This window comes from Centropristis striata, chromosome 8 (assembly GCF_030273125.1).
Source record: "Centropristis striata isolate RG_2023a ecotype Rhode Island chromosome 8, C.striata_1.0, whole genome shotgun sequence".
Classification (NCBI taxonomy): domain Eukaryota; kingdom Metazoa; phylum Chordata; class Actinopteri; order Perciformes; family Serranidae; genus Centropristis; species Centropristis striata.
In genome coordinates this window covers 32984379-33011470 of record NC_081524.1, presented here as the reverse complement: position 1 = coordinate 33011470, position 27092 = coordinate 32984379, and the positions used below count along the sequence as shown (strand labels likewise).

The 27092-nt window shown below is 37.1% G+C and overlaps 2 protein-coding genes across 2 annotated transcripts; one reads left to right on the top strand and one right to left on the bottom strand.

Moving 5' to 3' along the window:
- The first annotated feature begins 11276 nt into the window (after nt 1-11276).
- On the top strand, nt 11277-13401 carry LOC131976752 (zymogen granule membrane protein 16-like). The gene is made up of 6 exons (XM_059339906.1): nt 11277-11314; nt 11612-11686; nt 11898-12021; nt 12520-12622; nt 12748-12837; nt 13276-13401. Exons 2-6 carry the CDS (start codon nt 11638-11640, stop codon nt 13399-13401), a joined length of 492 nt encoding a protein of 163 aa, XP_059195889.1. The 5' UTR covers nt 11277-11314; nt 11612-11637.
- Nucleotides 13402-14769: 1368 nt separating this feature from the next.
- Nucleotides 14770-18595, bottom strand: cmtm8b (CKLF-like MARVEL transmembrane domain containing 8b). Its single transcript, XM_059339774.1, has 5 exons — nt 18481-18595; nt 18055-18253; nt 16703-16876; nt 15930-16049; nt 14770-14945 (listed from the first exon to the last, which is right to left on the bottom strand). Exons 2-5 carry the CDS (start codon nt 18184-18186, stop codon nt 14859-14861), a joined length of 513 nt encoding a protein of 170 aa, XP_059195757.1. The 5' UTR covers nt 18187-18253; nt 18481-18595; the 3' UTR covers nt 14770-14858.
- Between the last annotated feature and the right edge of the window lie 8497 nt (nt 18596-27092).

Here is a 27092-nt window from a genome sequence, read left to right as displayed (position 1 = left end):
TTATTATCATTTATGTTCAGTTCTGAGTTTTTTGTCTTTTTAATGTCATTATATATATATATATATAATAAAAGTTTATGGTGCCAAGATGATGAATTTTAACAACTTGGGTGATCCCTCAACCTCCAGTGCTACCATCGGGGAAAAACCTTAATTGTCTTAATTTATCAAAATAATTTTTATAAATATATGTAAAAAAATAACAATAACAACCTTACTTCGGCAGTCCATGGCCTAGAGGTTAGGAATCGGGCTTGTAACTGGAGAGTCGCCCTGAAGTGGACTGAAGTGCCCTTGAGCAAGGCACCTAACCCCCCTCCACAGCTCCCCGGGTGCAGTAATGTGCTGCCCACTGCTCCTTGCATGGTGTGTTCACTTGTGTGTAAAGAAAGTATGGGTTAAATGCAGAGGTTGAATGTCCCCATTGTGGGATTAATAAAGTAATTAATCTAAATCTAATCATTATTTAGCTTTGTGTTTTTTTTATGGGGTCTGCGGGAAGCTAAACGTCGGAGGTCATTTGAAGTTACATGACCACAAGTTGAACCCCATGGAGGAATTGATTTCTACCTATCCACAAGTCTGCTCAGGTTACTGCTCAAGATGCGTATGCATGTGCACAGGTTTAGGATGTATGTCATCGCACGTGTTTGTGTCTGTGTGTGTGTGTGTGTGTGTGTGTGTGTGTGTTGCTCAGGTACGTTTGCTTAGATTTGATCTGTTAATGAATATGTATTTAAGCGTAAGTCATCCTCATCTGTTGATGTGTCGGTTCACGTAAGCTTTTTCAGCTAACATTGCAGCTTTTTTCCCCTCACTGTAAGTAGTTTTGTTGCCGAAACCTAACCAAACTGCAACCATTTCACATTTCAGTAACAAAGTGTTTTAAATGGCGACGGCGATGTATAAGGACGTGTTGGTCTCCTGCCAGCGGTAGGGTGTTTTATTTTGAAAACACTCCTGTGAGTCATAAACAACCTATGTGTAGTACGTGTTGGTACCTCACATATTTGGTTGCAGTGTGTGCCTTAAGCACATAAATCCTGATTGTATATGGAAGTACAAAAGTTATAGTTGTAGACTCACTGAACTATTAGAAATGTATAGAGAACCTTTACTGTCTCACCTTTGACCTCATAATTCTGACTGTATTTGTTGCCTGTATTAAATTAGATCTAAAAAAAAAAAAAAAGAAAGTATGTCAAGATGCCAAATGAATCATTTCTGGTGGGCCTGCCAAAACCACCATGACTCTCAGTAACCTGAACAACCACCACCTCTGCACTTTAGACCAGATTCTTCTTCACACACAGCCAAGGCCAACGTGACGCTCCAGTCTTTTATGGACTGCCATAAAATCAGATGGATCTTTCTATGAAAAAATGACCCAGTTTGTAACAATTTACATTGTTTTAATGAATGTGTCGACAAATATACATAAAACATTTTCACATAAAGGTACAAAGAAACCCTCTTTGTCTGCCAAAGTTTTTCACTAAATGAAGTAGAAGCTGAGTTACAGCAATCAGTACAATTAAAAAAAAAAAGAAAGTGGAGTATTTTTTAAATTTTGGTAGGAGTAAAGTTGGTGTTGTTATTTGGAAAAAGTGTAGGAGAGTAACATCCGCCAAGCCTCCACCTGAAAAAGCAGATAAGAAAGTTTTTAACCCTGACTCATACTAGAAACTTTGTAAATGAATCATTCTTTTTCATTTTCATTTTATCTCTTCATCTCATGATAGTCTTGTTGTAATGTACTTTGTGATGCACTTCTCGTATGAAAGGTGCTATGCAAATACAGCTATACAAAATAGGTTATTGGTTATTTATCCAGTCCAATTTATCCAGTCCGATATGTGAAAAACATGTCCCAAACCAAGTTCAATCATCTGAGTTAGATTTCACACTTGAGGTTAAAAGTCAGTGTATTCAGTGTTCTGCCAATTCTGCTGCCTCAAATGCGTGGCACTGACCTGTTTCTGCACAAAGACCATGCTTAATTTAGCAAAGGTTGCATGGCATGAATTCAGGTGGCTCAGTTAAAACTCATAAAGGTTTATGAGATGTATAGAATGCAGCTTGTCAGTATTCACATCATTGCTGATCTATACAGAAATCCTTGTGCATTGTAAAGTTCTACCTGGGCCATGTCTGCTCCAGTTTCATATATATGTGTATATATATATATATATATCTACCATAAACACAGCAATACCCATGCTTTCTAATAAGGTATACCTGACATAACTTACATAAGATTAACAAATCGGATTGCAAGTTATGCAAGACTACAGATGTCTCTACATGCAGCATTGATAGACTAAAACTGATTTGTTAATATTCTACCAAACACAGCAGAGTTTGAGAAGATGAGCTGACGTGGCACTCAGTGCTTTGCAGGAGTTTTGGGAACACTGTTTTCGACCCAGAATGCACAAACACGATAAGAAAAATAATGGTGGGTTTGTTATTTAATTCAAATAAACTCTCATTAAGCAGAAACTCCAGAAATTTTACAAAATCAGGTCATGAGAGTTCATCAGCCTGTGAAAACCACCATGTGACATCCTGTGTGGCTGAGAAGTCTGAGAAGTGACGTAAATTGTGTTGCCTCTGTGTAGCCTGAAGAAATATGCTACTTAAATAAACTTACCCTGCCCTACTTTTCTCCTTATTTGGCATGATGTTTTACTCTTTAGAATTGTTAAATCACCTGCTTTATATATTTGCATTGTCTTTACAGATATATCATATAAATAAAGATATATTATAAGTAACAGTTACTGCATGATTGCATTACTAAACATGTCTATGAACACATTTGGTAATGTGATTACTAGGCAACTACACCACTATTAAGGCCAATTAAAGTGCTGCATGGAAATGAGTAAACAAACAAGTAAATAAAATGCACAGAAATGTTTTAATAAACAACATAAAAAACTATATTTAAAGATATAGATTTTCCAAATATCCCAAAACTATTTAATGGTTGATAGTTTTAAGAAATGTCACACTTGAGGATATTAGGTCTTTCTGAGCTTATATATATATATAGAGAGAGAGAGAGAGAGAGAGGGCACGGCTTAAAATCAACAATGAAGGATGACAAGAAGAGAGTACAATCAAACACTCCAAGTTTCCAACAATACTAAATTGCAAGACTGATTTATGAGGATTTGTAGACATTATGAATTATCAAATATGATGGTTGATGCAGCCATTATAAAATAGGTACAAACCTTCCCAAAAAGTTGAGTCGATGTGTAAAAAGAAAATATTGCATCAAATTCAGAATTTAGAAAAGTTGTATTTTAGAAGTTATACTGAAGTTAACACAAACACAGACACAGACACAGACACACACACACACACACACACACACACACACACTTCCATTCATTCTCTTTTTATTAACCCTAACCTTGATTCTACTCTTAACCTAACTTTAACTACTGACCCAAAATCAGCTTATGTACAACAGAGAACATGTATTTTGTACTCAGGTGGACGGGCAATTGCAATTTAGCTGGTCTTTAGTCTGAAATACGACTAACCCTACCCGTAACCATAATTGACATTGCCAAATCCTAACCCTCCCTGAACCTCACCTCACCCTCATCTTAAACCAAGCCTTCATTCTCAAATGTTATGTTATGCTACACACACACACACACACACACACACACACACACACACCCTTGTTTCAAGTGCTACCTTGCTTTTTAAGCCTGCTAAGCTTTTTTCTCCCCATTATGAACATTACATGTTACACTCAGATGCTAGCGCAGACACGACAGGAGGTGAAAATTTTTAATTCAGAAATGACAAACTGCACCTCCCATCTCCACCTTGCTACCTGCCATGAAGGAAAAGAGTATGTGAAGTCTATAAAACCCAGCTCCTGTAGAGCTCTTGTATTTCATACCTTAATTAAGATAAAGTGCAATCTAATAGTTCCTGTTACTTTAACCATTAATTATTGATAAAGAATAAGATTATGAAATATTATTGGACAATCTTTAAATAAGATTCATGCTTACTGAGTAGAAGTTCACTGATAGATCAGCAGCTCCATGTGCAGCTCTGTTGATCTTCAGCAGCTCAATGATGACATCTAGTGGAGAGAGGAGGACACTACAGGACACCATGACTGAAGGACAAACTGACGGCAAATCTGAAAAAAATAAATTCTTGGTGTAAAGCTATTGTTATTCACTTTCAATTGGTGCTTTGGTAACACTTTACAATAACCATCATTTATAAATGGTAAACAGATAGTTTATTAATGTTAAATCATCATTTATAAACCGTATATAGGCCATTTAGAATGATTAATACATACTTTATTAATGTTTAACTAACTAAATCATTTATAAATGGCAAATAGATGGAATATTAATGTACGTTTATAGTTACTTTACCATAAACAAACAATTCAATTATAATCAATAGTTTATTAATAGTTTTAGTTGCGCTCATTTTAACATTTTTAACACCATATTAAGTATGTTAATGATTTTTAAATTATTCATATACCTTTAAGAAATTGGTTGAAAACATTTAAAGATTAAATATGTATAGCACTTTGTAAATGGTTAATAATTGGTTTATAAACCATTTATAATTATTATTTAGTTGGTTATTGTAAAGTGTTACCGGTGCTTTTTGTTTGATTCTTCTGTGGTTTTCAACTGTTTTCAACCATCATAAGACAAATGTTATCTCATAGAAACCTGCATTCAATCCACAATTGATTCAAAGGTCTGTAAACTGAATGAGAAGCTGAGCAAATGCATGGGTCTGAAATAAACTTTTATGTAAACCAGCTAATGTGGTCGCACCTGGGAATGAGCCTCAACAATCAGCTGTCTTTCTCTAAAAAAAACTCCACTAGATGGTAGTAAAATTCAATATTTTACTGATGTTGTATGTGTGACCAGAGTTTCTGTGGGTGTGATAGATGTTCTTCATGTGTGTGTTAATACAGTTTGATCTGTTGTTTTATCATTTTATATATATATGGGTGATTTCAGAATTGCGGGTACATTTCGCGTCTCCCAGAAAAACCTTTGATTATTTCCCCCTAAAAAAGTATTTACTGGATCTGTTTTAAATAATATTGCTAATTATATTGAATGTTCACCAATAATAATGTTTGGTGTGTATTTTAGGCACAATTTATATGTAAAATATTCATTAAATGATTCCCACCCGCCAATTATTGGCTGTCTTCATCTTGTGATTCACATGTTCATATTGAATTAACATAAAATAATTCATTAAAATTAGCAGTTTTTTTGTGCTAATTCTATAAATACTTATACTTACAGTTGCACAGAGTATTTATTTTCTGTAATACATGGGATTTCAACATTAAAAATATATATAATCGACTCCCTCCCCAATGCAGACAGTTTTTACACCCCTAATGAGTTGGTCCTCCACTACAACAACAGTCTCCATAATCTCCTGGACTATCTCGCCCCACTCAAAACCAGATCTGTCACCTTCACCTGCTCCTCACCGTGGTTCACGCCCGCTCTCAGACAACTCAAATCCATAGGACGCCGCCTGGAACGCCTCTATAATAAGACTGGTCTAACTGTTCACAAGGAAATCTATCATAACCACATACTCCACTACAAGAACTGCATTACCAAGGCCAAATCCACATACTACGCAGATCTAATCAGTTCCAACTATGGCATTCAAGAGCCCTCTTTTCACTCGTCCGCAACACCACTCAACCTCCGGACTCACTACCACCACAGATGTACTCTACCGCCTCCTGCAACACTATTCTATCCTCTTTCACTGCTAAAATCCACAACATCCACCAGCAACTTGCTCCCAGTGCCTCTCATAGTTCATCTCCGCTATTTCCATCTGTGCCCCCCTCCCACACTCTCTCAGCATTTACCCTCCCCCCACTCTCTGTAATTACTGATACCATCAAGAAATCAAAATCATCAACCTGCCGCTTAGACCCCCTTCCAACTACTCTTGTCAAAGCCACCATTCCCTCTCTGGCCCCCCTCATCACACACATAATCCACTCCTCACCCCAATACTAAAAAAACCTGGTGCAAATCCCAACGACCCCAACAACCTCCGTCCCATCTCCAATCTGCCATTTCTGTCAAAGATTCTGGAAAAAACTGTTGCCACTCAACTCCATTCCCACCTTTCCACTGGGGTGCCCCAAGGCTCTGTCCTGGGACCCCTCTTATTCATCATCTACCTACTCCCCCTTGGTTACATTTTCCGGAAACATCACATCAACTTCCACTGCTATGCGGATGACACCCAGCTCCACATTTCCACTGAACCTGAGTCCACCTTCCCTCCCTCCCTCCTCACTGACTGCCTCCTCGAAATACAGTCCTGGTTTTCATCCAATTTCCTGAAACTGAATAGCAACAAAACAGAAATTCTACTCATTGGCACAAAAACCACCCTATCCAAATCTCCCAGTTTCACAATATCCATAGACAATTCCAACATCTCTCCATCCCCCAAGGTAAAGAGTCTGGGTGTCATCCTTGACAGCACACTCTCATACACCTCACACATCAGTCACATAACCCGCTCAGCCTACCTCCATCTCCGTAACATCAACCGCCTCCGCCCCTCTCTTACACCCCACACAGCTGCCATCCTGGTCCACAGTCTCGTCACCTCCCGTCTTGACTACTGCAACTCTCTCCTGTTTGGACTTCCGCAAAAAACTCTTCACAAACTACAACTGGTACAGAACTCAGCAGCCCGCATCATCACAAGGACCCCATCCAGTCACCACATCACACCAATCCTCCAGCAACTCCACTGGCTCCCAATCACACACCGCATCCAGTACAAGACTCTACTGCTCACCTTCAAGGCCATTCACCACCTCGCCCCTCCATACCTCTCTGACGTCCTCCACATTGCCACACCCGCTCGCCCACTCAGATCTTCTTCCTCCACCCACCTCTCTGTCCCCCCTGCCCGTCTGGTTACCATGGGGAGCAGAGCTTTCAGTCGCTCTGCTCCCTTGCTCTGGAATTCCCTTCCCCCTTCCCTTCGCAACATCACATCTCTCAATCAATTCAAATCACAACTAAAGACTTACCTGTTCAGACTCGCTCACTCCATTTGATCCTCCACACAAACTCCCCTCTTTAATTGTAATGTATTTGTAAATATTCTGATTTGTTTAGATTGTATGATATGTATGATGTTCTGCTTGTTTTTTTGTTTTTTCCATGTTGTAAGGCGACCTTGAGTGCCTTGAAAGGCGCCCTATTAAATAAAATGAATTATTATTATTAAATTATATTTTATCTGTCCCTATGATCCGGTCAACTCTGTTATCTCTGTTATAAAACCACATAAAAAACCCTACAGCATTCAAATAAAAACATGTGACCTGCACCCAGTGATGTCACTTCCTCTTGGAGAAAAGATTTGGAGGGAACTATGGAATGTTAAACTTTCTCTCTCATTAATTTGTACAAAATGTTCAGAATACACCAACAGTAGATTAATTGTATGTCAAATCTGTTACTATGACATTCTAGTGAATCTGTCAGTCATTTTTTAAAAAACAATTATATGATGAAAATTCATAAAAGTATGGTTTTATTCATGACATGTGGTATCTGGTTTTAAGCTAGCACGTGGAGTTAAAGCACAAAATGGTGGAAAATGTCAACTCTGTTATCATCAACTCTGTTACATGTGTCAAAATTTTAATGATAACAGAGTTACTGTTTTTGGCCTTTTACACATAGTTTGTCAACTCTGTTATTCATGTCAACTCTGTTCACATAGGCGTCAACTCTGTTTCACACAGTTTTGTTTAAAAAAAATCTAATTAAATATGTTTTATTGTTGACAAATTAACCAGAAGCTGTGTCATAATTAACATTCTCACTATCCATGAAATTTCAAAGCATTTCATTCATTTTTGGAGCAATAATTAGAGAAAATCCAAACTGTCTTGACAACTTTCCAATTAAATATGTCAATGTTTTTACTCCTGAAAAAAAAATCTTTATCTTAGAAAATTTAAAGTTGAATTAGTGGATGTAAAGACAAAACTTCTCTTAGGAAAGACATGGTTTTAAAATGTATGACATCCAAGTACATATTTACCCTAATTTATCTGCAACAGAGTTGACTGATTGTACTGTTACTACGATGATTTTCAGATTAAATATTTAAAATCTTACATGTTTAAGCTTGGCAAATGCTGGAAGTGTTAAATTTAAAGTATTCTCTATGGGAATGAAAAAGATTTTATGGAAAAAAATAAAATAAAATTCTTATTTTTTCTGAACTTCAAATGTACCCGCAATTCTGAAATGGGCCATATATAGTTCTATTTGTATGGAATTGCACTTTTTTTCTGGTTTCTACACTGCATCAATTACTACAATTATTCCATTCAGCTTCGAACTGTGCTTGCGAGCTGAAAAATAAAACAGAAACTATCATTGTCACACAATGGGGATTTCTACACTGTAAAAAACACATTATGCAGTTCCACCTGTATAACTGCACTGTTAACTTGAGAGTGAAACATAGACTAAAAACCAAATATATAATCTAATAATAATAAAATAACAATATTAATCATAAATATTAATAATACCATTACTGTCATGATCAAAACACATGGGGTTATAACGTTGAAATAAGTGTGTTATGGTGGTTACAGTGAATATCTTCTCAAGATATTCAAAGAGGCTACTCCAAACCTGACAAGACATCTGTTCTGATACAGCTACTATCCGGCAGTGGGTAGAGGATTGAGACGCAGCCAGGTCTGAGGGCAGTGTCTCAAAAGATGTCTTAGTTTTACTTTTACCTCTTCAGACAGCTCTTTCAGCTTTTGTAAGCTAGGGTGGCAACATGTACGGAGGCCCTCAGCAGCATGAGAAAAATAAATGTTGATTCATTTTCAAGTCTGATCTAAATCTTAAGATTATGCTGCCAAAACCTTTTTTTAGCCTGTTGTTCAGTAATAAAAGAGAAAACCATTTAGAATGTGTTTTTCATACTTCAGTTCAAATGCAAGCAAAGAAATACTGATCATTAAAAACAGCTACGTGCAGGTGATATTAATAGCCTTCTCATGCACACACACACATTTACCATCAGTGACTCTGTGACAGACATGGCAGCCAATTATGTGCCTTGCTCAAACAACAGGTTTTTCAAGATTTTTGCCCTGTAGTATGATGCCAAGTAAAACTAATAAGTCAGGGCGTTCCTGGTGGCAGACCTGGTAGAGGGCATACCACAGAGGCCCAGTTCTCGTAAAGCGGGCGGCCCGGTTTCGAATCCGGCTCGGAGCCCTTTCCTGCATGTCTTCCCCTCTGTCAATAAAAAAGCTACAAAATGCCCAAAAAAACTATTAAGTCATAACCCATATGCAGACAGATGGGATACATTGGTCAAAACACAAAATGATTTCCTACTCACACGGATCATCAAACTTTAGCCTTCTATTTGGACATTTTCTAATATGACCTTTGAACTTTTTTTCCCCTCTTAAGCTCTGTAAACTCCCATTGGTGAGGAGCTGGTAAGGCACCAGTGTTGGACATCCCCGGGGTGTGGTGATTTCTTGGAACCTTACCTACAATAATTCCGCGTTCTCTCATGTCTGAGATCAGACGTGTTTCCAATCAGGAACCATTTCCTTTTGTTATACAAAACAAATGAATAAGACTTTGTTTACTTCCTGGTGATGTTTTGTAGATGTATTTACTATCTGATGCTCTTAGAAGAAAATATAAATTTCTTTTTTTTTTTCAACAAACAACATCATGATCCAGGCCAGTTTTTAACATAGTAATACAGTTTTTTTTTTGGTGTATGAATATTTTCTAATTTGGAGACCTTGAATGCATCACATCCTTATTTGCACTTTGCACAGTCGTGTATGTGTGTGTGTGTGTGTGTGTGTGTGTGTGTCTACATACTCGTGGCGAAATTCTGAAAGCATGACGTCTTGTTGTCTAGAAGCGTTTGGCGTACAAAGTTTTGTACCAGTAGAACCAGTTAAAACAATGCCCTGGCACTTCCCTCTACTGGAATAACATCAGGTGTTCAGTGCACTGCATCAACTCAGAAGGAAGTATTTCACTCTTTCTTTGGCATAGAAAGAGTTGGGCAAATATCTAAATAACAGTACATTTTCAATGTTTTAAGATCGCATTGAAAATCAGATTTTTATCAATTGTCAAAGTCAGGATTTTTTGTTAGGGGAAAACACTCACATTGTGTTTATTACATACCTTCTGCATGATTTTTTTTAATTTTTTTTACATATTTTTTGATATTCAACTTTCACATGTACTGAATACTTGATTGTGCTCCTTTTAGTTTCTGAGAAAAAGGCTATTTTCTATTGTCTTTGGGCACATGGGGCTCCTGTTTTTCTCCTCCAAAACTATAATGAAATATATAGCAAAATGTTCCCAAAGACAAGATATAGTATGTCAAGAAAAACTTGTCATCTGACTGGTTCCACTGTTTTGATAATTTCTTAAGAATAGTACTTACAGAGCAGAGACTAAAGGAAATTAAACATTTCAGTTGTAGGCACCAATTCTTTTCTCAGCACACAAGTAGTCATTGCACAGAAAAATCCCACATTTTGACTTTTCAACCTTTGACCTTATTTTATTGGCTTTCGGCACTATGGAAAAAGATTTTTCTTCTTTCTGACACAACTTTGGTTTCAATTGCACAAAAAATGTTTGTTTTTCTTATTCATATTTTTTTTGTTTAAAAAATATAGAGTCTGTGTACTTAAGGGACCTCTTGTCTATTCTGTCTCCAAGGTCAGGAATGAACTTTGAAACTCAGATTTAAAAAAAAAAATCTCCCTCAAGTGCTCAGAAGTTATTAAAATTTTAACATCTACATTTCACATCAACCGGGTAAAATCTGTTCTGTTAATGAAGATCATGTGATTAGATCAAGTGCTCCGGAACAACTACTATCAGAAATGTTACAGCTCAGACTCAAGAGATGATGTTTATCAATCAAGGTAAGTACAATAGATACGATGGCCTTTCCTGCAAGTGTCGTGCAAATGATGGAAATGTCCTGGCTCAGTTTCAAAGTCTAAGATACCTTACGCCTGCTATTGTTCAGAGGCTGTAGGAATGTTAGGTGTGTGTGTGTGTGTGTATGGTGTGGGAGGGAGGAAGGTAGGTAGATATGGTAGGTAGGTACATATATAAGCGACAATTTCACAGTTTCATCTCATCCTTTGCTCTGGACTCAAGCTGGTTTCAGGAGATCTAAACTGCAGGTGAGTTTGAACATCTGCAGGTTTAAACCAAGTCGGACGTCAGGTACACTCGATCAGCTGTACTAGCATTTTACTGATGCACTGGTTATTTTTTAAGGGTTCAGTTCATGTCATCAGTGCTATTTGTCAGTCTAAATAATTGTTGTAAAGTGTTGGAGATATGGGCTGTAGTGACGTCTTCCTTCTCTCAATGTGATGGAACTTAAAGGCAGAGTTGCTCAAATTGATTTCAAGTCTCAAAAAATGTAAATATCTGTTGATAATCATTTTGATGAATTGTTTTCTGATTGTTTACAGTGTTGCGGCCGCCTTCACACACCAGAATGTTTACCTTCTTGTTTTTGGCTGCATTCTGTGCCAGCTGCCTGGCTGGTAAGATGCGTTTAACTGTTATATGTTTAGTCTTATTTTTTATACTTCCTCCTCCCACCAGTCCAAAGCTCTGGTGTTTGCAATGTAAACAGCAGTTAGCCATTATAGTGAGCTAAAATTATTATGTAAAGCTGCTTTAAGTCAAGTTAAATCAAGAAGCAATAGCTTGTTCTTATCCATTGCATAAATACATTTTTTATTACTTTTCCAGCTCCCAGCTCATATTTCTACTCTCCTGCTGTTGGGCCTGGTGCTGGTAGCTCCTTCTCCACACAAGGAGATGGAGGAATCACAGGGCTCAGGGTCTGGGAAAGAAACAACGCTTACATCACTGGGTCAGTCTGTTCTCTTTCTTGTCCAGATGTGTACAGAGATTATTTAGGGTTCAAAAAGGGAAAATGTTCATGTGTTTTTGTGTTAGCCGGAGGACAATGGTCTGACATTTTTAAAAGAGCATGAATTGGTCTATTTTCTCTTTTCCTAAGATTTACATTTTATTTTAACTGCACAGAGCCTGTAACCAGTGCATGTAGTCACTGATAATGACATTTTGGGTGTGGACTTATACAGCTTATGGATTGGACTTGTTTTTTTAAAAAGTGAACCATGAGGTTCAGCCACCCTTCACTGCCAATAATTTGCTTTCTATGCATGAGCTCTGCTGTACTGCCTAGCTTTCTTGTTCTTGCACATGCAATATCCAGCTAAATTATGACAGTATATATGTTTCTATATGATCATTCTCCTTTTATTAAGTGCCCCTATATCTTCCTGTATTTATCACAGTTGATGTTTAACTGCATGTTTCCTCTCTGCTGTGACTGTCCTTGCAGTATTCAGGTGAGCAATGGCAACATTTGGGGTCCGGTCTTTGGTCGTTCTACAGGACACATTCTCCATGAGATAGAACTATTTGATGGAGAGACCATTACCCAGGTTAGAGATTTTATTATTACTAAAAATGTGATTGGTATTGTTTTTGTGTAATGTAATATTTATTGACATTTCTTTTTTTATTGTCCATATATCTGTGTTAATGTTCTCACATGGTTATGTTTCAGGTTTCAGGCAAACACACAACCAGCTACATCTATCAAGTGATATTTCTGACCTCCAGAGGACGCGCTTTGATTGCCGGCCAGCCCACAACGGTAATTACCTTCTATCTTTAGTGTTTGTTACAATTATTCAGTAGTGGAAGAAGAATACAGATCCTTCAATACCTTACTATAACACTATTATCTTATGGGTAGAGGTCCTATGTTTTAAATATTAATCAAATAAAGGTAGGTATCATCAACAAAAGGTAAACGTACCTAATTCAGAAAAATGTTTTATCATATTATTGTTAGACATGCAGGATTTAAAAAAAAAAAAAAAATCAAATAAGATTGTTAATCAAAAAGAAAAGAAGCAAATTTTCACATTTGTGATGCAGGCACCATGACATGTTTTTACATGAAAAATGATCAAAAAAAGTTACCTTGTTTCGTGGGAAAAATTATTAAATAAATTACAAATACCTCACATTTTAAGTTCAGAACCAGAATACTCATGGCCCTGTATCATCTTTTGATGCTGTGTTACAGACCTCCTTCAACCTTTACGGCAACAAACCAGATCAAGTGCTCATGATGCTGAGTGGCCGACATAATACCGCGGGGATCACGTCACTGGGAGCTCACTGGGGTGTCAGCAACACCACCGACCATTAATGAACAACTGAGAAACTGATGAATAACATCAAATGCGAATTATCAATCTATTTGTCTCCATTATTAAGTCTGTAGTCACCATGCTATTCCACTTTATGTATCAATACCTCTGGAAAACTGTGTCAATAAAACAATAGTTTACTACCAAAACGAAAAACAACACAATTATTGGTGGCTGTTAAAACACAAAAAAAGTGTGTGAGCCTGTGTAACACAGTTAAACACACAGGATCTACTTTTCTAACGTTTTAAAACTTTTTACAAAATGATTTTTCATATATCAAATGAAGGGGCTTTAATTATTTGCATTTTGCACATCTGCAACATTGAAGGAAAGAACGCAGTGATTTATTACGCATAATCAAAACCACATATATTTTGAAGAATTGTCATTGTAAGATTTTGTTTCTTTGTGAGCCTTATTAAATTCTGTTGCATGCAATATAATTTGTATTTCATTTAAGGTATGATTTTGCCTTTTACATGCCTACTTACTTAGTAAGTAGTACTTGCAACTTGATGCAAGTAGCAACTTGTTGATAATGATAATGAAGAAACACATTTGATAAACATCTAAGGCATATCATTTTCAAGGCAGAATCAAGTCTTCTATCACAGAAAGTATTTACTCTTGTTCTTATCCGTGTGTCCTGTTTTCATTGTTTTTTCCACACCCTGGTTGGAATTCACTCAATAAACATGAAATAAAACATTAGTGGGTGAGTCAGCGGCCTGCTTATTAATGTGTGTGATGCTCAGTACATATAACTGTAAACATACTGAAAATATATGTTGTTGTTCTACCAATAAACTCAGATTCTATTGTCTTTTGGACTGACTAATGTCCTCATTTATTTCAACTCTATTACTGTTAAGTTACAAAGGCCACAAAGCTTTTTTGAGTGCAAAAGTGTCCCCCCTTGTTTTTTTTGTCTTTCTGGTATTAACATGATATGGCAACAAAGGTCAAGTCTTTTACAGTTTCTCTACAAGTTTGAATTTGACTGAAGCCTCTTCCTGCTCTGAGGCTTGATCTCTATTGGACACACTGTAAAAAAAGATAAACAATAGCTACTCAATAAAATTGAGGCAACAGATTGCACGCAATATTATTTATTAAATCTAACTACGTTACAAGTTGAGTTAATAATAACTTAACAGGAAGTGCCTGTCAATTAAAAACAGACTAATTCTATTGTGTTGGATTCATTCAAAATTATCTTGATTTAGAATTACATACACATAAAGATTACATTTAATGTGATCAAAATAAGTAGATTCTATCTCAAACATTTGTATATGAAAGTTATTTAAACAACTGCCTCAAAATCAAGGACGCATTTATATTTAATACATTTTATCAAATATATTAAGTAAAATGAAATGACTACAGAATAATTTATTTCAGTGCACGGTCCTCAAGAAGGTCTTAACGTTGTTGCTTTCAAACAGCATGTCTATTGTCCTTCTTCTGTGGTTTTCCAGTCACAGTAGCTCAGGTAACTGCTTCCTGTATAGCACATCGTGGTCAGAAATGCAAAGAACTGAAAAGAAAAAGGAAAAGGACACTAAGACAATGAGGTGTAAACTTTGTGTGTCCACATGACACGCAGCTATTACAGTGTAGCTTCCTCTAAAACATGTTGGTCATGACTTTATATCTCACTTGCAAATTATGTTGTAGCAAAATGCATATCTGGCATCTTATGTGTGAAACGTTGAGTTGCTGTAATTTTCATTCATTAATTGTCTTTAACCACTTATGTGAATTGGTATCATGGGAGGCTGGAGCCAATCCCAGCTGACAATGCATAAAAAGTACACTCTGGACAGGTTGGACTATCATAGAGACAGACAACCATCTTGCACAATCTCATTCACCTACAGGCCATTTTTAGAGTCACCAATCAACCCTAAGCTGCATGTTTGTGGTCTGTGGAAGGAAGCCAGAGGACCCGGACAGAAACCAAGCTGACATGGGGAAAACATTTGACTTCACACAGAAGAGCTGCAAGTCAGATTTGAACCTGCTACCCTCTTACTGTGAGGCAAAAGTGCTAACCACTACACCATCATGTCTTTTTCCTTTATTTAATTGGTTTAAATTATTATCAAGTGTTTTTGGACACACCACACTGAATTGTACAGATATTGCCACACATTTTCATCTGTGGTTCTTTAATGACATTGATCTTATTATATACAAACTGTGAGGAATGCATATTTCACACACTGGGGAAACAAGAATATGGCGCAAACTCATCGATTCTATCATACAAGTATCTATTTTTGCACTAATCCTAGATTACACTGCACATGTGGTTGTTTTATATTGCTCAATCTTTTTTCTTTCTTTTTTTTGAGAACTTATGGAAGCAGCCAGCACTTTAGTGTTTTTTTCTGACCTGTGTGGACATAAAATATTCAGTGATTTTTTTTTTTATAAAGATGCATATGTATAATAACAAAAACTTTCTTTTTGAATAAACTTTTCTCTCAACAGATCATACTGACAGGTGTGCTCTTACTGCAGATGCTGCCCAGCAGTTGTAGTTGTGTCGCCCCCTAATGGCCTGGTTGACTGAGAGAGCATCTACTACTGCTGTCACCAGATACAGAACTGCAGCACTACAGTTCAAACAAAGTGACTAGAAGGAAAAAAAGCACAGAGCATGAAACTAATAAACACCACCATTCTCTACAAACACAAAGCCAATGCAGTAAACTGTGTGTGAATCTGTGTGTGTGTGTGTGTGTGTGTGTGTGTGTGTGTGTGTGTGTGTGTGTTTACTTGTTCTTCCTACATAGTGAGGACCGGAACACGTTTTTAACCAACACAGTGAGAGCATTTTTGCAAAGTGAGGACATTTCGGCCGGTCCTCACAAAACTAACTAAAATCATAGTGAAAATATCCTTTGTTTTCGGCTTTGTCAACTTTTTTCATACATAATGAAGATTGATAAACCAAAGGACATAAAGGCAAATTTTACTCTGACCTCTTTTAATCTCCCACCCAACAAATAACCCATTACAAAAAAAAATAAAACTAACTACTAAACTAAAACTATAGCATTTCAAAAAAATAAATACTAAACTAAAACTAACAAACTCACTCGATAACCCATTAAAACTAACTGAATTTGAAAACAAAAAAATCCCAACGAAATTAAAACTAAAACTAATGAATAATTAAAAAACTATTATAACCTTGCAAGGGAATTCACTATTCCAATGAGGGCCCTCACAAAGATAGAAGTACAAGAATGTGTGTGTGTGTGTGTGTGTGTGTGTGTGTGTTACCAGTGTAGTCCAGGGGATCTGTGGTATCCTGTTGTGGGCTCCAGTGAGGTAAATTATAAACAGGCAAACAGTCAGAACCCAGCACGAGATGGCAACAAACATCACCCAGCACAGACCAGACAGACGAAAATACTCCGTACCCCCGACCAGAATCCACACCAACATACCACACAGCTGGAAGAGAGGAGAGGAGACCTTAACATACTTCTTGATTTACCTTAAATTGACATAAGGGAATAATAATGATGTGAAAGATAAAACTAGAAACAAACTAACAAACCATAAGAAACAGTTTATAGTTTATAAAAGTTTTAGTTTTCATGTCACTTTTTTTGCTAAGACAACCCTACTGTGATTTTATTTTTTTGTTCCTTGAGTCATTTCTAAATCCTGAGCAGCCAGCATGGTCAATTTCCACTCAGTCAAAGTTCAGAGGTGAATAACTAAATCTCGTTCCTCCCAATATTCTCCCGCCCTTCCTGTTTCACAACAAAAGATTCCTGCTGGATGTTTCGATATCACAGGAAGAAAACGTTTTCTGCCGTGAAACATGACTTTAAGCCGAGTTGGTTTCTTTGATAAATAAATAAAAAAACATATATATGTACCCAAAAGCAGAATTTGCAGTCAAATTCAGTGTTTCTGTATTTTTTTCATGTTTTATCTGCATCTAATGTATCTATGCTTGTCAGTTATGCTCATATAATAACACAATCTGTTATATAATTTCCAAAACAAACAGCTTTAGAGTGTGTCTGCCATTAGATTCAACTTTTTTTTAAAAAGTTGTTTCAATCAGATTAGACCAACTAGTGCATTGCCTGCCCAGCCTCAGCATGGCAGCCAGCCAGACTGTATTTACAGAAAGGCTGTCCTGTCTCTTTCCCTCAGAGGAAAGAGACACAATGAGGGAAAAAAGGGTGGAAGAATTGATTTGCTTTTGGTTAACTTCCTATTTTCGCTGAATTTTTTTTATTTTTATTTTGTTTTTACAGTTTAGGGAATACCACATACATCTATTTATGCTTCTGTGAATTTTCGATCTATTTTATAAAAGAGAAAGTATAAAAAAAAATGTTTTTGCAGCACAAAGCCTAACTTCAATGTGTACTACTGTAGACTAGAGATAACGCAAAAAGAGATCCAATGCTCTCTAGCTGAAACTTACTTTCCTTCTCTTTTAATGCCTCAAACATCATAATTGTTGACACTTCCTGACAATGACTACACAATATACAAATTATAATCAATTGTTTTCATTGTAACTTCTTGATCACCAGCTCTGTAGTGATGGTAAGACTCCTAATGATATAGTATGCAAACAATGTCTTAAAATCCATATTAACACTTACTATCTCAGCCAGGAGGAGTGTTCCTTTGGCAGTAGTGGTGAAGTGTTGGTCGAAGGCTAAGGTGGAGGTTGAGATGTTGCATTCTGGTACTGAGGGACTCCTGCGAGCTGACACCACAGCGACTCTCTCCATGGTGCACTGAGGCAGACAGTCTCTGTGCACTGAGTCAAGTTGTCCTGTTGCAGAGGAAGTTGTGTTCCTGTCCCGGAATCCAACAAGGACACCCCTCTATCAACGGATAAATACGATACCAGCTCCCATATTAACAACAATTGCAAAGGCAAACATTTGGGTTGTGCCTTCTCTCTCTCACTCTAAATTTTAAAATCACTGGCCGCAGAGAAAATGGACCTTTTTCTCTATTGGGTATTCAAAAAGTTCATAAATTTACAATTTACAATTTTTTTGGGAATCCCAGTGACTCACTTGGACCACGAAGGCTGAATGGCAACGACTCAGCCTTGTTTGAATCCAGTCTGAGGTCCCTTAGCCGAATGTTTTCCTCTCTGTTTACCCCGTCCATTTTCTCTGTCACGGTCTAATAAAGCTGAAAAATGCCCAAAAATGATTTACATTTTAGAGCCAATTTGGTGGTAAAAAAAAAGAAAAGAAAGATGAAATCTGTGTGAAATCTGTGATTGTTCTGTCCCTGGTTTTTTTTTTGGCGTGGTGAAGTAATAAACACTATGAAGGAGCCCTCATTCAACTGGCAGAGAGGTGACAACAAATAGGAGGGAAATTGACATGACTCCCTTCAGCGCTGTGTGAAATCTTCTTCAGTACACATAATGACACTTCTGCTACTGATGATAAATGATGCAAGAGGAAGAGGAGGTGTGTGTGTGTGTGTGTGTGTGTGTGTGTGTGTGTGTGCAACTCATTTTTTTTTTGCATGTTTAAGCCCCTAAACAACAATCATTGATTATTGAGGTTGATGTGCTGCATCCCAGACTATCATTGATTTCTGCAATACCATGAAAGTCAATCTGCAGAGATGCAGTCTTGCTTGAGTTGTGCATCAAAATGAACAATTTAAAAATTGTTTTGTGTATTTAAGGAAGCTTCAATATCTAATAGATAGAGGGCTGCAAATAGAGTGGCATCATAAGACAGAAAACACCCAGAGGGCAATGTAAATGCTATTTCTATACTGTTCTCACTGTAAAAAGAAAAAAAGTATGTTTTTTTTTATCTACCTTTTTGTGTCATTTAAAAAAAACAGTTATTTTTCTGTTACATGATAAGTATTATTTAACGCCTTGGCTTTCTGACAGCCAAGTATTGTAGGCTACTTTATTAAGGGAGTAAATACTAGTTCAGAAACGTCCAGATCAATTGTCTTAGAGAGGAAAAAACTGCTTAATTCACAGTTTCAGCAGAGGTGAAGCTGCTGGTGTGATTGTTCACCCAAGGTTAATGGGCCTAAAATAAAAATATTTTGGATTTGCATTTTTTTCCTTTTTAATTCCATCCGTCATATGCTAACTAAAATTGTCTGAATAAAAAACAAACATTCAGAATTACTTTCTGAAAAAATGTGGAGTCTTTCTCAGAGGCCCCTCCCACCCCTACTAAATGCGCAAAATGGTTTAATCTGCCATGCCTCAGTTGACTGGATGGATAGTCAGTCGTCAGTCAGAGCTGAGTGAGTCTGCAGCACTATGTCTGTGCCCCCCGAAAAATTAAGGCTGGTTTAATGGTTTAACTAGCCAGTGGTTTTTAAACTTGCTAGCCAAAATCACAATGCACATTTATGGTAAGAATCCTAACCACCATTACATGTGATTAAGCTCATTAAGGTAAGGTCAATTAAGTTTAATCAAATAGTATCCAAATAAACAACTTTCAGCTAAAGTTAATTGGATCTTAATTCAACTGGTTTTCCTCAAATGAACATGCATTAACGGTAAACATTATGGAGATTAACGGTAACACTGGCCACAGTACTGCAAGTCTCAACAAAATCCAGTATTTCAAATGACCAAAATGTTATATTAAAATCATGTTGAAGCTGGTTTTAGTTTATCTTACCTTGAGTAATGTCATGTAAGCTGTGACACCAACCAACTGGAACAACGCCGCTTCTTAGCCTCCGCTAAGTCAGCTTTGCCAAGATGCCAATTGTGGAGCCGCCCACAAGGCTTCATTTATATTGACGGAAAAGGACAGGTCAACTAAAAAGAATTGGATGATGAATGCAGAGTGAATCTTGCACACCCCGTCCTGTCCTCTCTTAGAAGAAAAAAAATACATAAAAAATGTCTGCATGAAAATGATGGTTAGTGATCCTGTCCAAACTTGTTAGTGGTAAATGTCTGCACTGCAAAAAAAGAAAAGTTGGGTGAACTCAAAATTTCAAGGCAACAAACTTCGGTAAAATTTTAAGTTGGACAATTAAACTAAATATTTTAAGTTTTGTTTTGAGTTTGCTCAACTCTGAATTCAGATTTTTGTCAATTCAACTGTAAGTTGTACTAACTTATAATTTTACATTGTAATAACTTTTAATCCTTACTTCTGCTAACTTCTGCAATGTGCTGAATTGGCCAATTGTAACGCCGCTATGAAATGTTAGCTAATGTTGCAACCACAATTTTGAGCTAGCATTGATACGCTAATGGCTACTCTTGTAGCTGTAACAAGCAGTGCCGCTAGCATCAGTTAGCCGCTAGCATCAGTTAGCCGCTAGCTTTCGCTAATGAATTTCACCGCTTTCCCGCATTTCACAACAAAGAAATAAGAGTTAGCAGAACTATTGTCCCTTGTTGTGAACCCCAACTTAAAGATATAAGTAACAACAACTCACAAACTTGTTTTTGAGCAGACAACTGGCTTCCTTTGTTGTGCTAACTTACATTTTTGCCCTAAATGTCAATAATTTATATTTCCAAGTTTTACCAACTTAAATCACTGTTTTAGGCCAAAAAATACAAGTTGGCTTTTTTGCAGTGTGGGCTGGCCATCTCCTCTCTCTCTCTCTGTTTTCTGTTCTTCATGTATGCAGCTTGAGATCGGAGCACTAACCCATACACCTGTTCCATCCTTTCTCCAGGCTACCAGAGGATGCAGATTCCACTAAGATGAGAGAGTATACCAGATTCTAACTCAAGTGTTAAAGTGGAATGGGAACAACAATGAACAAAAAATAGGTTTTCAAATGTTTGACATTTTATCACCCAAAAATCAAGTTATATGTAATTTTAACACTTGTAAATGAAGATATTTGTATTTATTAGATTTTTTTTTAGAACAACAGTTACAGTGCAGTGTGGAAGAGCAGAGAAAATCAGTATCAAAATTCACAATGAAGTACGAGTCTGAGCTTTCCAGAATAAAAGAAGAGCGTGACAGGAGGCAGGCAGAGTGTTTGAAGAGAAACTGAGTTGAAAACACTTAGAGCTAAGCTGCTTAGTGTTGTAGAGAAAAGAGAAACTTCAAACTGCAAAAGATTGCAGAGTTCAAGGATGTTTTTTTCTTATTCAACAAGGATGGTGATGCCACCGTCAGCACAAAACAAGCTCGGCTCGGTCATGAGGTCACTGGGCCTGAACCGCAGGATATGATCAGTGAGATGGACGCTGAAGGTAAAAGAGCCATCGACTTCCCGGAGTTCCTGACCATGATATGGAATATCATGTTTACAACATTACAAACACGTCGTAAAGTGGTCAAAAGTCCGTAAGAATGCGTCTATGGGGATTGACTCACTCAGCCTCAAGTGGCCATTTGCGGAACTGCAGTTTTTGGTACACGCGCATTGGACTTCATTTACACCCTGGAGGTTGCTGCTTGTTTTTGAGATATGAAAATGGTTTGCCTTGAATAACAATTTGTGTCTGATATGATATTCTTGTTAAAAGACTTAAAATTACATCTAGTCCTTCTTCTTCATCAAAGTATGCAGACTATATGAGTAGGGTTTGCAGATATTGTTCATTTCCAGTGATATCTCACACACAACACCCCTCCTCCGCTCCCTCCACTGGCTACCGGTGGCTGCGCGGATACGCTTCAAGACTCTAGCTCTGGCGTACTCTGCTGCTAACGGTTCAGGTCCTACTTACATCCAGGACCTTGTCAAACTCTACACCTCTGCCCGTCCTCTCCGCTCTGCATCAGCCAAACAGCTGGCGACTCCCACCCTGCGTGGATCAACTCGCCTCAAAACCTCCTCCAGACTTTTCTCTGTCTTGGCTCCCAAATGGTGGAACGAGCTCCCAACAGACATCAGGACCTCAGACAGCCTGTACATCTTCCGCCGCAGGCTGAAGACCTATCTCTTCCAACAATACCTCGGTTAAGTCATGGTCACCTAACAGATATATTTAAAAAAAAAAAAAAAAAAAAAGCTCTTATTCTTTTTTCTTCTTTTCTTCCTTAACATATAGCACTCCTTTAGCGATGACAGTTAGCTCTTAAAGTTATGTACTTACTTGATTCCTATGGTCTATGTCTAGTACCATCAGGTTGAATGCACTTATTGTAAGTCGCTTTGGACAAAAGCATCTGCTAAATGACATGTAATGTAATGTAATGTAAAAAGTCCATTCTCTGTATGTGCAGACAAGTTGTTGACAAGTTTCCAGACACTTGTTTCAGTTGCATATTGGACCACAATTGGGTCCAAACTAGTTGTGATGTCAAAATCCCACTAATGTGTACATGTGTGTTAAACTGAGATTCAAGGTAAACAAAGAGGAACTTTCCATTTAGTAGATGAATGTGAACACAGCTTTCTAATCAATACACAGTGAAGCTCAAAGTTCCAAATAAGGCAACAAAACATGTAATTTGGAGGTAAAGGAGTGAGACTTTTGGAGGAAATCATGCTGAGATCTTGTTTCTGCATGAAGTCATCTTCTGACCATCAAGTGAGAAGATTGATTTTAGGCCTGATCAAAATCCTCTATCTTATCAAGTGAGTACCTGCCCTGTGCTGCAGTGCAGCTCTGGAGGCACTGAGTAGCTTTGGCCACTAGGGGGCAGTAGTTCCACATGGACAAAAAGATAACCTCGCGTCAGAGAAAACAGTGGAGTGCATGGACAAAAGACGCAAGGTTGAGGCCAACACGACACACTGGTCGGGTTAACTGGCTCCACTGTGGGCATGTAAATTGTTGTTTGCACACATTCCTTTATTTTTATTGCTAATAAGGAGAAGGCAACACTATGGTCACTATAACATGGCAGATTCAACTGATTACCTGATTTTTACTCCCCACAGAAGCAGGTGTGCATTAGGCCTGCAGTAAACTTGGATGGCTGAATGTTTTATTCTGCTGTGATCACTGCATGGACATTAATAACTGTGAATGTGCTGATGGTTGTCTTTTTCCTCCTATCAGAATGGAGTAGAAACAATTATAAAAGAGGAAACAAAGGTATACAGTTTTTTCACTAAAATTAACCTTATAATAAATGTGATTTAAAATGTATTTGTATTTGGGAGCAGTTCTAGCTGTACCTCTGTTTGGATGAGGTGACAAATGATTATGAAGTCAGACTTAAATATCTAAATGAAGCCAAGAAGCTTTTGATTCACAAACAAATAGACGAATAACCTTCACATTATACTTTGTGTTGTTGTGCTGCAATCAATGGCCAGAGCCATGCATTATCTGACTGGGTGTTTTACATACTTTATCTTGTGCTACTTGATAGACTATTCTGCCCTGCTGAGCACATTCTGCTCTGTACAGCAATATATCCACTGCAGCAATCTATACTCTGCATTACTCTTACTCTCCATTTACTCAACCACCAGGCCAGTTTTTCTTGTCTTCCATGTGCTGGCCTTTGGCTACATGTAGCCTGTACAATAAAAAAGGCAATTTCTGTATATGGGATTGGCAGCTTGTACTCAGAGACATTAGTCTTTCTTTGAGACCAATAGATTTTCTATATGAGGCGTCTAACAGCTAATTATCACAGCAGGACTGGGGTCATTTAACTTTCATTCTATTAATTAAAAATGGTAACACAATCTCAATGTCATTTACTAATGTCAGAGCACATTCTTAATTATTTTTTGACAGATTGAACGTGACCACCTTCACAAAGTTTTATGTTTTACCCATTTAAGAATTGCCTTTGTCAGACGGTGTACGTTGCAGTCAGTGTTATGTGTGTTTGTTTGTGTGGAGGGTTGATTGTATTCTTAATGGAAAAGAAAAAAAAATGTGGTTTCTATAAAATTCTTCCTTTTCCATACATTTTATGTGTAATATTCCAGTGGAAATTATTAGTTGCTTTCAGGATTTTCAATTTAATTTAATTTTTTATTCCAATATTTAGCATTGCAATCTTCAGTATATAGTAAATTACAATAAATTAACATTAATACCAGGGGCCTCATTATATTAATGCAGAAATCCTATTTTGTCTCAATTTAAGAACAATTAGTAATTTTGGTAATACAGATATATTTTTCCTAACTGCATTCAGGGAGAAAAAAAAATCATATGTTATCTTAGTAGAGTTATGCTATCATAGAAACATCCTAAATGTTAGGAACCCTAAGGTGGGATGGCATTGACCCTGCCCCTGTCCTATATATATATGTATATATATATATATATATATATATATATATATATGTATATATATATATATATATATATATATATATATATATATATATATATATATATATCACAAATGAACTTTGTTTTTGTTTTTTTGCTCTCGCAGACTGACCTCTTTCCCACTGACATGATAAGTGCAGTGGCACATCAAGACGTTTTTGGCCCAAGTGAGGCACTGACTTACGTAGGAGTAGTGTGAGGTATGTGCGAGTGCACATGCATTGATTTTTAATTTCCATCTCCATTAAGCGTATCTACTTTAGTTACTGACATTGCTTACAGTCTTAAAATGTGTAACTCATCAAGCAGTTGTTTCAAACTAATGCCTTTCCTTGATTGGGCAGACGACCAATCAGAGTGTAGGATAATGATGTGACACCTACGATGGCCAATCAGATATCAGGGGTGGCTTGTACCCTTGGCCGCTGCTCGGACATGCCCCTGGATAAGAACCCCAACTCCTTGTGCCTAAAGATAAAAGCTAAAATATAAAAAACTTCTTTTTTGTCCATGGTAGCCAGCCAGTGACCAATACAAGCTATTGATATTACGGATTGTACATTCTAATCACATACATATGACAGTATGACTGTTTTTTGCAACTGAATTCAACAGTTGAAGTTAAGACTAGTGGCTTGACATAGTTTCTTTGAGACTTAAGTTAAGACAGGACAAGCAGTTATCCTTCTGTAATGAGGCCCATGGATGTATCTGTGTTTCGACTCGTTTTCGACATTTGTTATGGGTGTCCAATAAGGTGCACTTACAGTCCTGCACTTTCTTATCTTAGCAAGCTTTTTAACTTTGGTGTGCTCTGCAAAATGTGCTGCCAACACAGTATCTGCACTGACTCTATGAATAATGAAAGCCCCTGTGGATGTGCTCACATTAGAGTGGACTCTCTTCAGCCGCACACATGGGAAAACCTTGATAGATGACACGGTCAATTGGAGTTGCACTGAAGTTATTTAAGAGCATTCTTGTTCATTGAATACATCTCCATCTTCCTCTGCTACAAAGGTCCTTTCTTTGAGCTCCACCTACTATAAAACTTTACAACTCTTCTTTTTACATCTCTAATCTGATAATTTGTCCCCACAGTAGCCTCATAACAGCAGAATGAGATTTAAGGGAACATGTAGAGTATCAAATAAATGCTATTCATTGGAGGAAAATCTTCTTAATATCATAAAATCCTCTCATTGCATGAACATGCAGGTATTAGTGGGATGGATCCAATCAATTAATATGAGATGGACATATCCAGCATGATCTTGCATAGTCCTTAACTTAATTAGTAGTAATACAGCAGGCTTTTCCACTCATCAATAACCAATAGCCTCCTGTAGTAGCTGCTTTCTCGGATTCTCCAAAGTAATTATTATGCTCTATTGTCTCGGCAGTTCAATTAAATTGGGTTTCTCATTTAATTCCCTGAAATACCACAAAGGCTTATAAGCACACAGGTGATTAATAGTAATTTCCTTGATTTAAAAAATATTTTCTGTGTATGTTAGCACACACACATGCTCATCCCATTGGCCTTGAATGCAATTTAACTGATGATAATAATAAAAATTGACAAATATTTTACTTTTGTTATTATTAAGTATAGAACTTTGTGTCATTAGACTTTAATCAACACTATCATGACTTAAGAGTAAGATCAATTTAGTGCCAACCATAACCAAACTACAGAATCATAGGGTCATTCTTACAGGAAAGTTATCATAAGACTATGTGAAATAACAGAAAATAACAAAACTGAATATTCCATTGAGTCTTGTCAGGGGAAAAAACAAATTCATGACAATATCTGGAGATATTTTAGAATATAGTTCACGTTCTGTGTTGATTTAATTAATTTGAATTAATTATAATTAAAGTGAACCCAGACCATCAGTGGCTCACAGTCATTCAGCTATTTAGTCAGCCAAGTAATCATCATCTCTGAGTAATTTAATTGAAAAAGAGAAAATAAAATGGTTCTCCACACACTCTGGAGGGAATTATGCAATAGCCCTAAAATGTGCAGTTATACCTTTTGTTGCTGGGCTTGTACTTTCAGTCTACACCTTCTTTTCTGAGTGTGGAGAGGAAAAAAGAGTGATACCACATCTGTGCTGGAAATGCTTTTATCTAGCTTTCTCCACTGCCCTCCCTTCCTTAATGCATCCTTTCCATTCTCACCATTGTCTTCATTGCTACACTGTATTTACTCTTCTTTTCTTCTCTATCATTTTCTCCCCTGTTCTGTCTTCTTCTTCATGGTGAGTGTTTAGACTGTGCTGCTGTGACACAAAGCCTCACCACTCTCTCTCTCTCTCTCTCTCTCACACACACACACACACACACACACACACAATGCACCATTTACTGAAACTCTACATGCTCGGATGTAAATAACCTGAACTCCGCCTGAACCTCCCATCCCCTTTCACACACACACACACA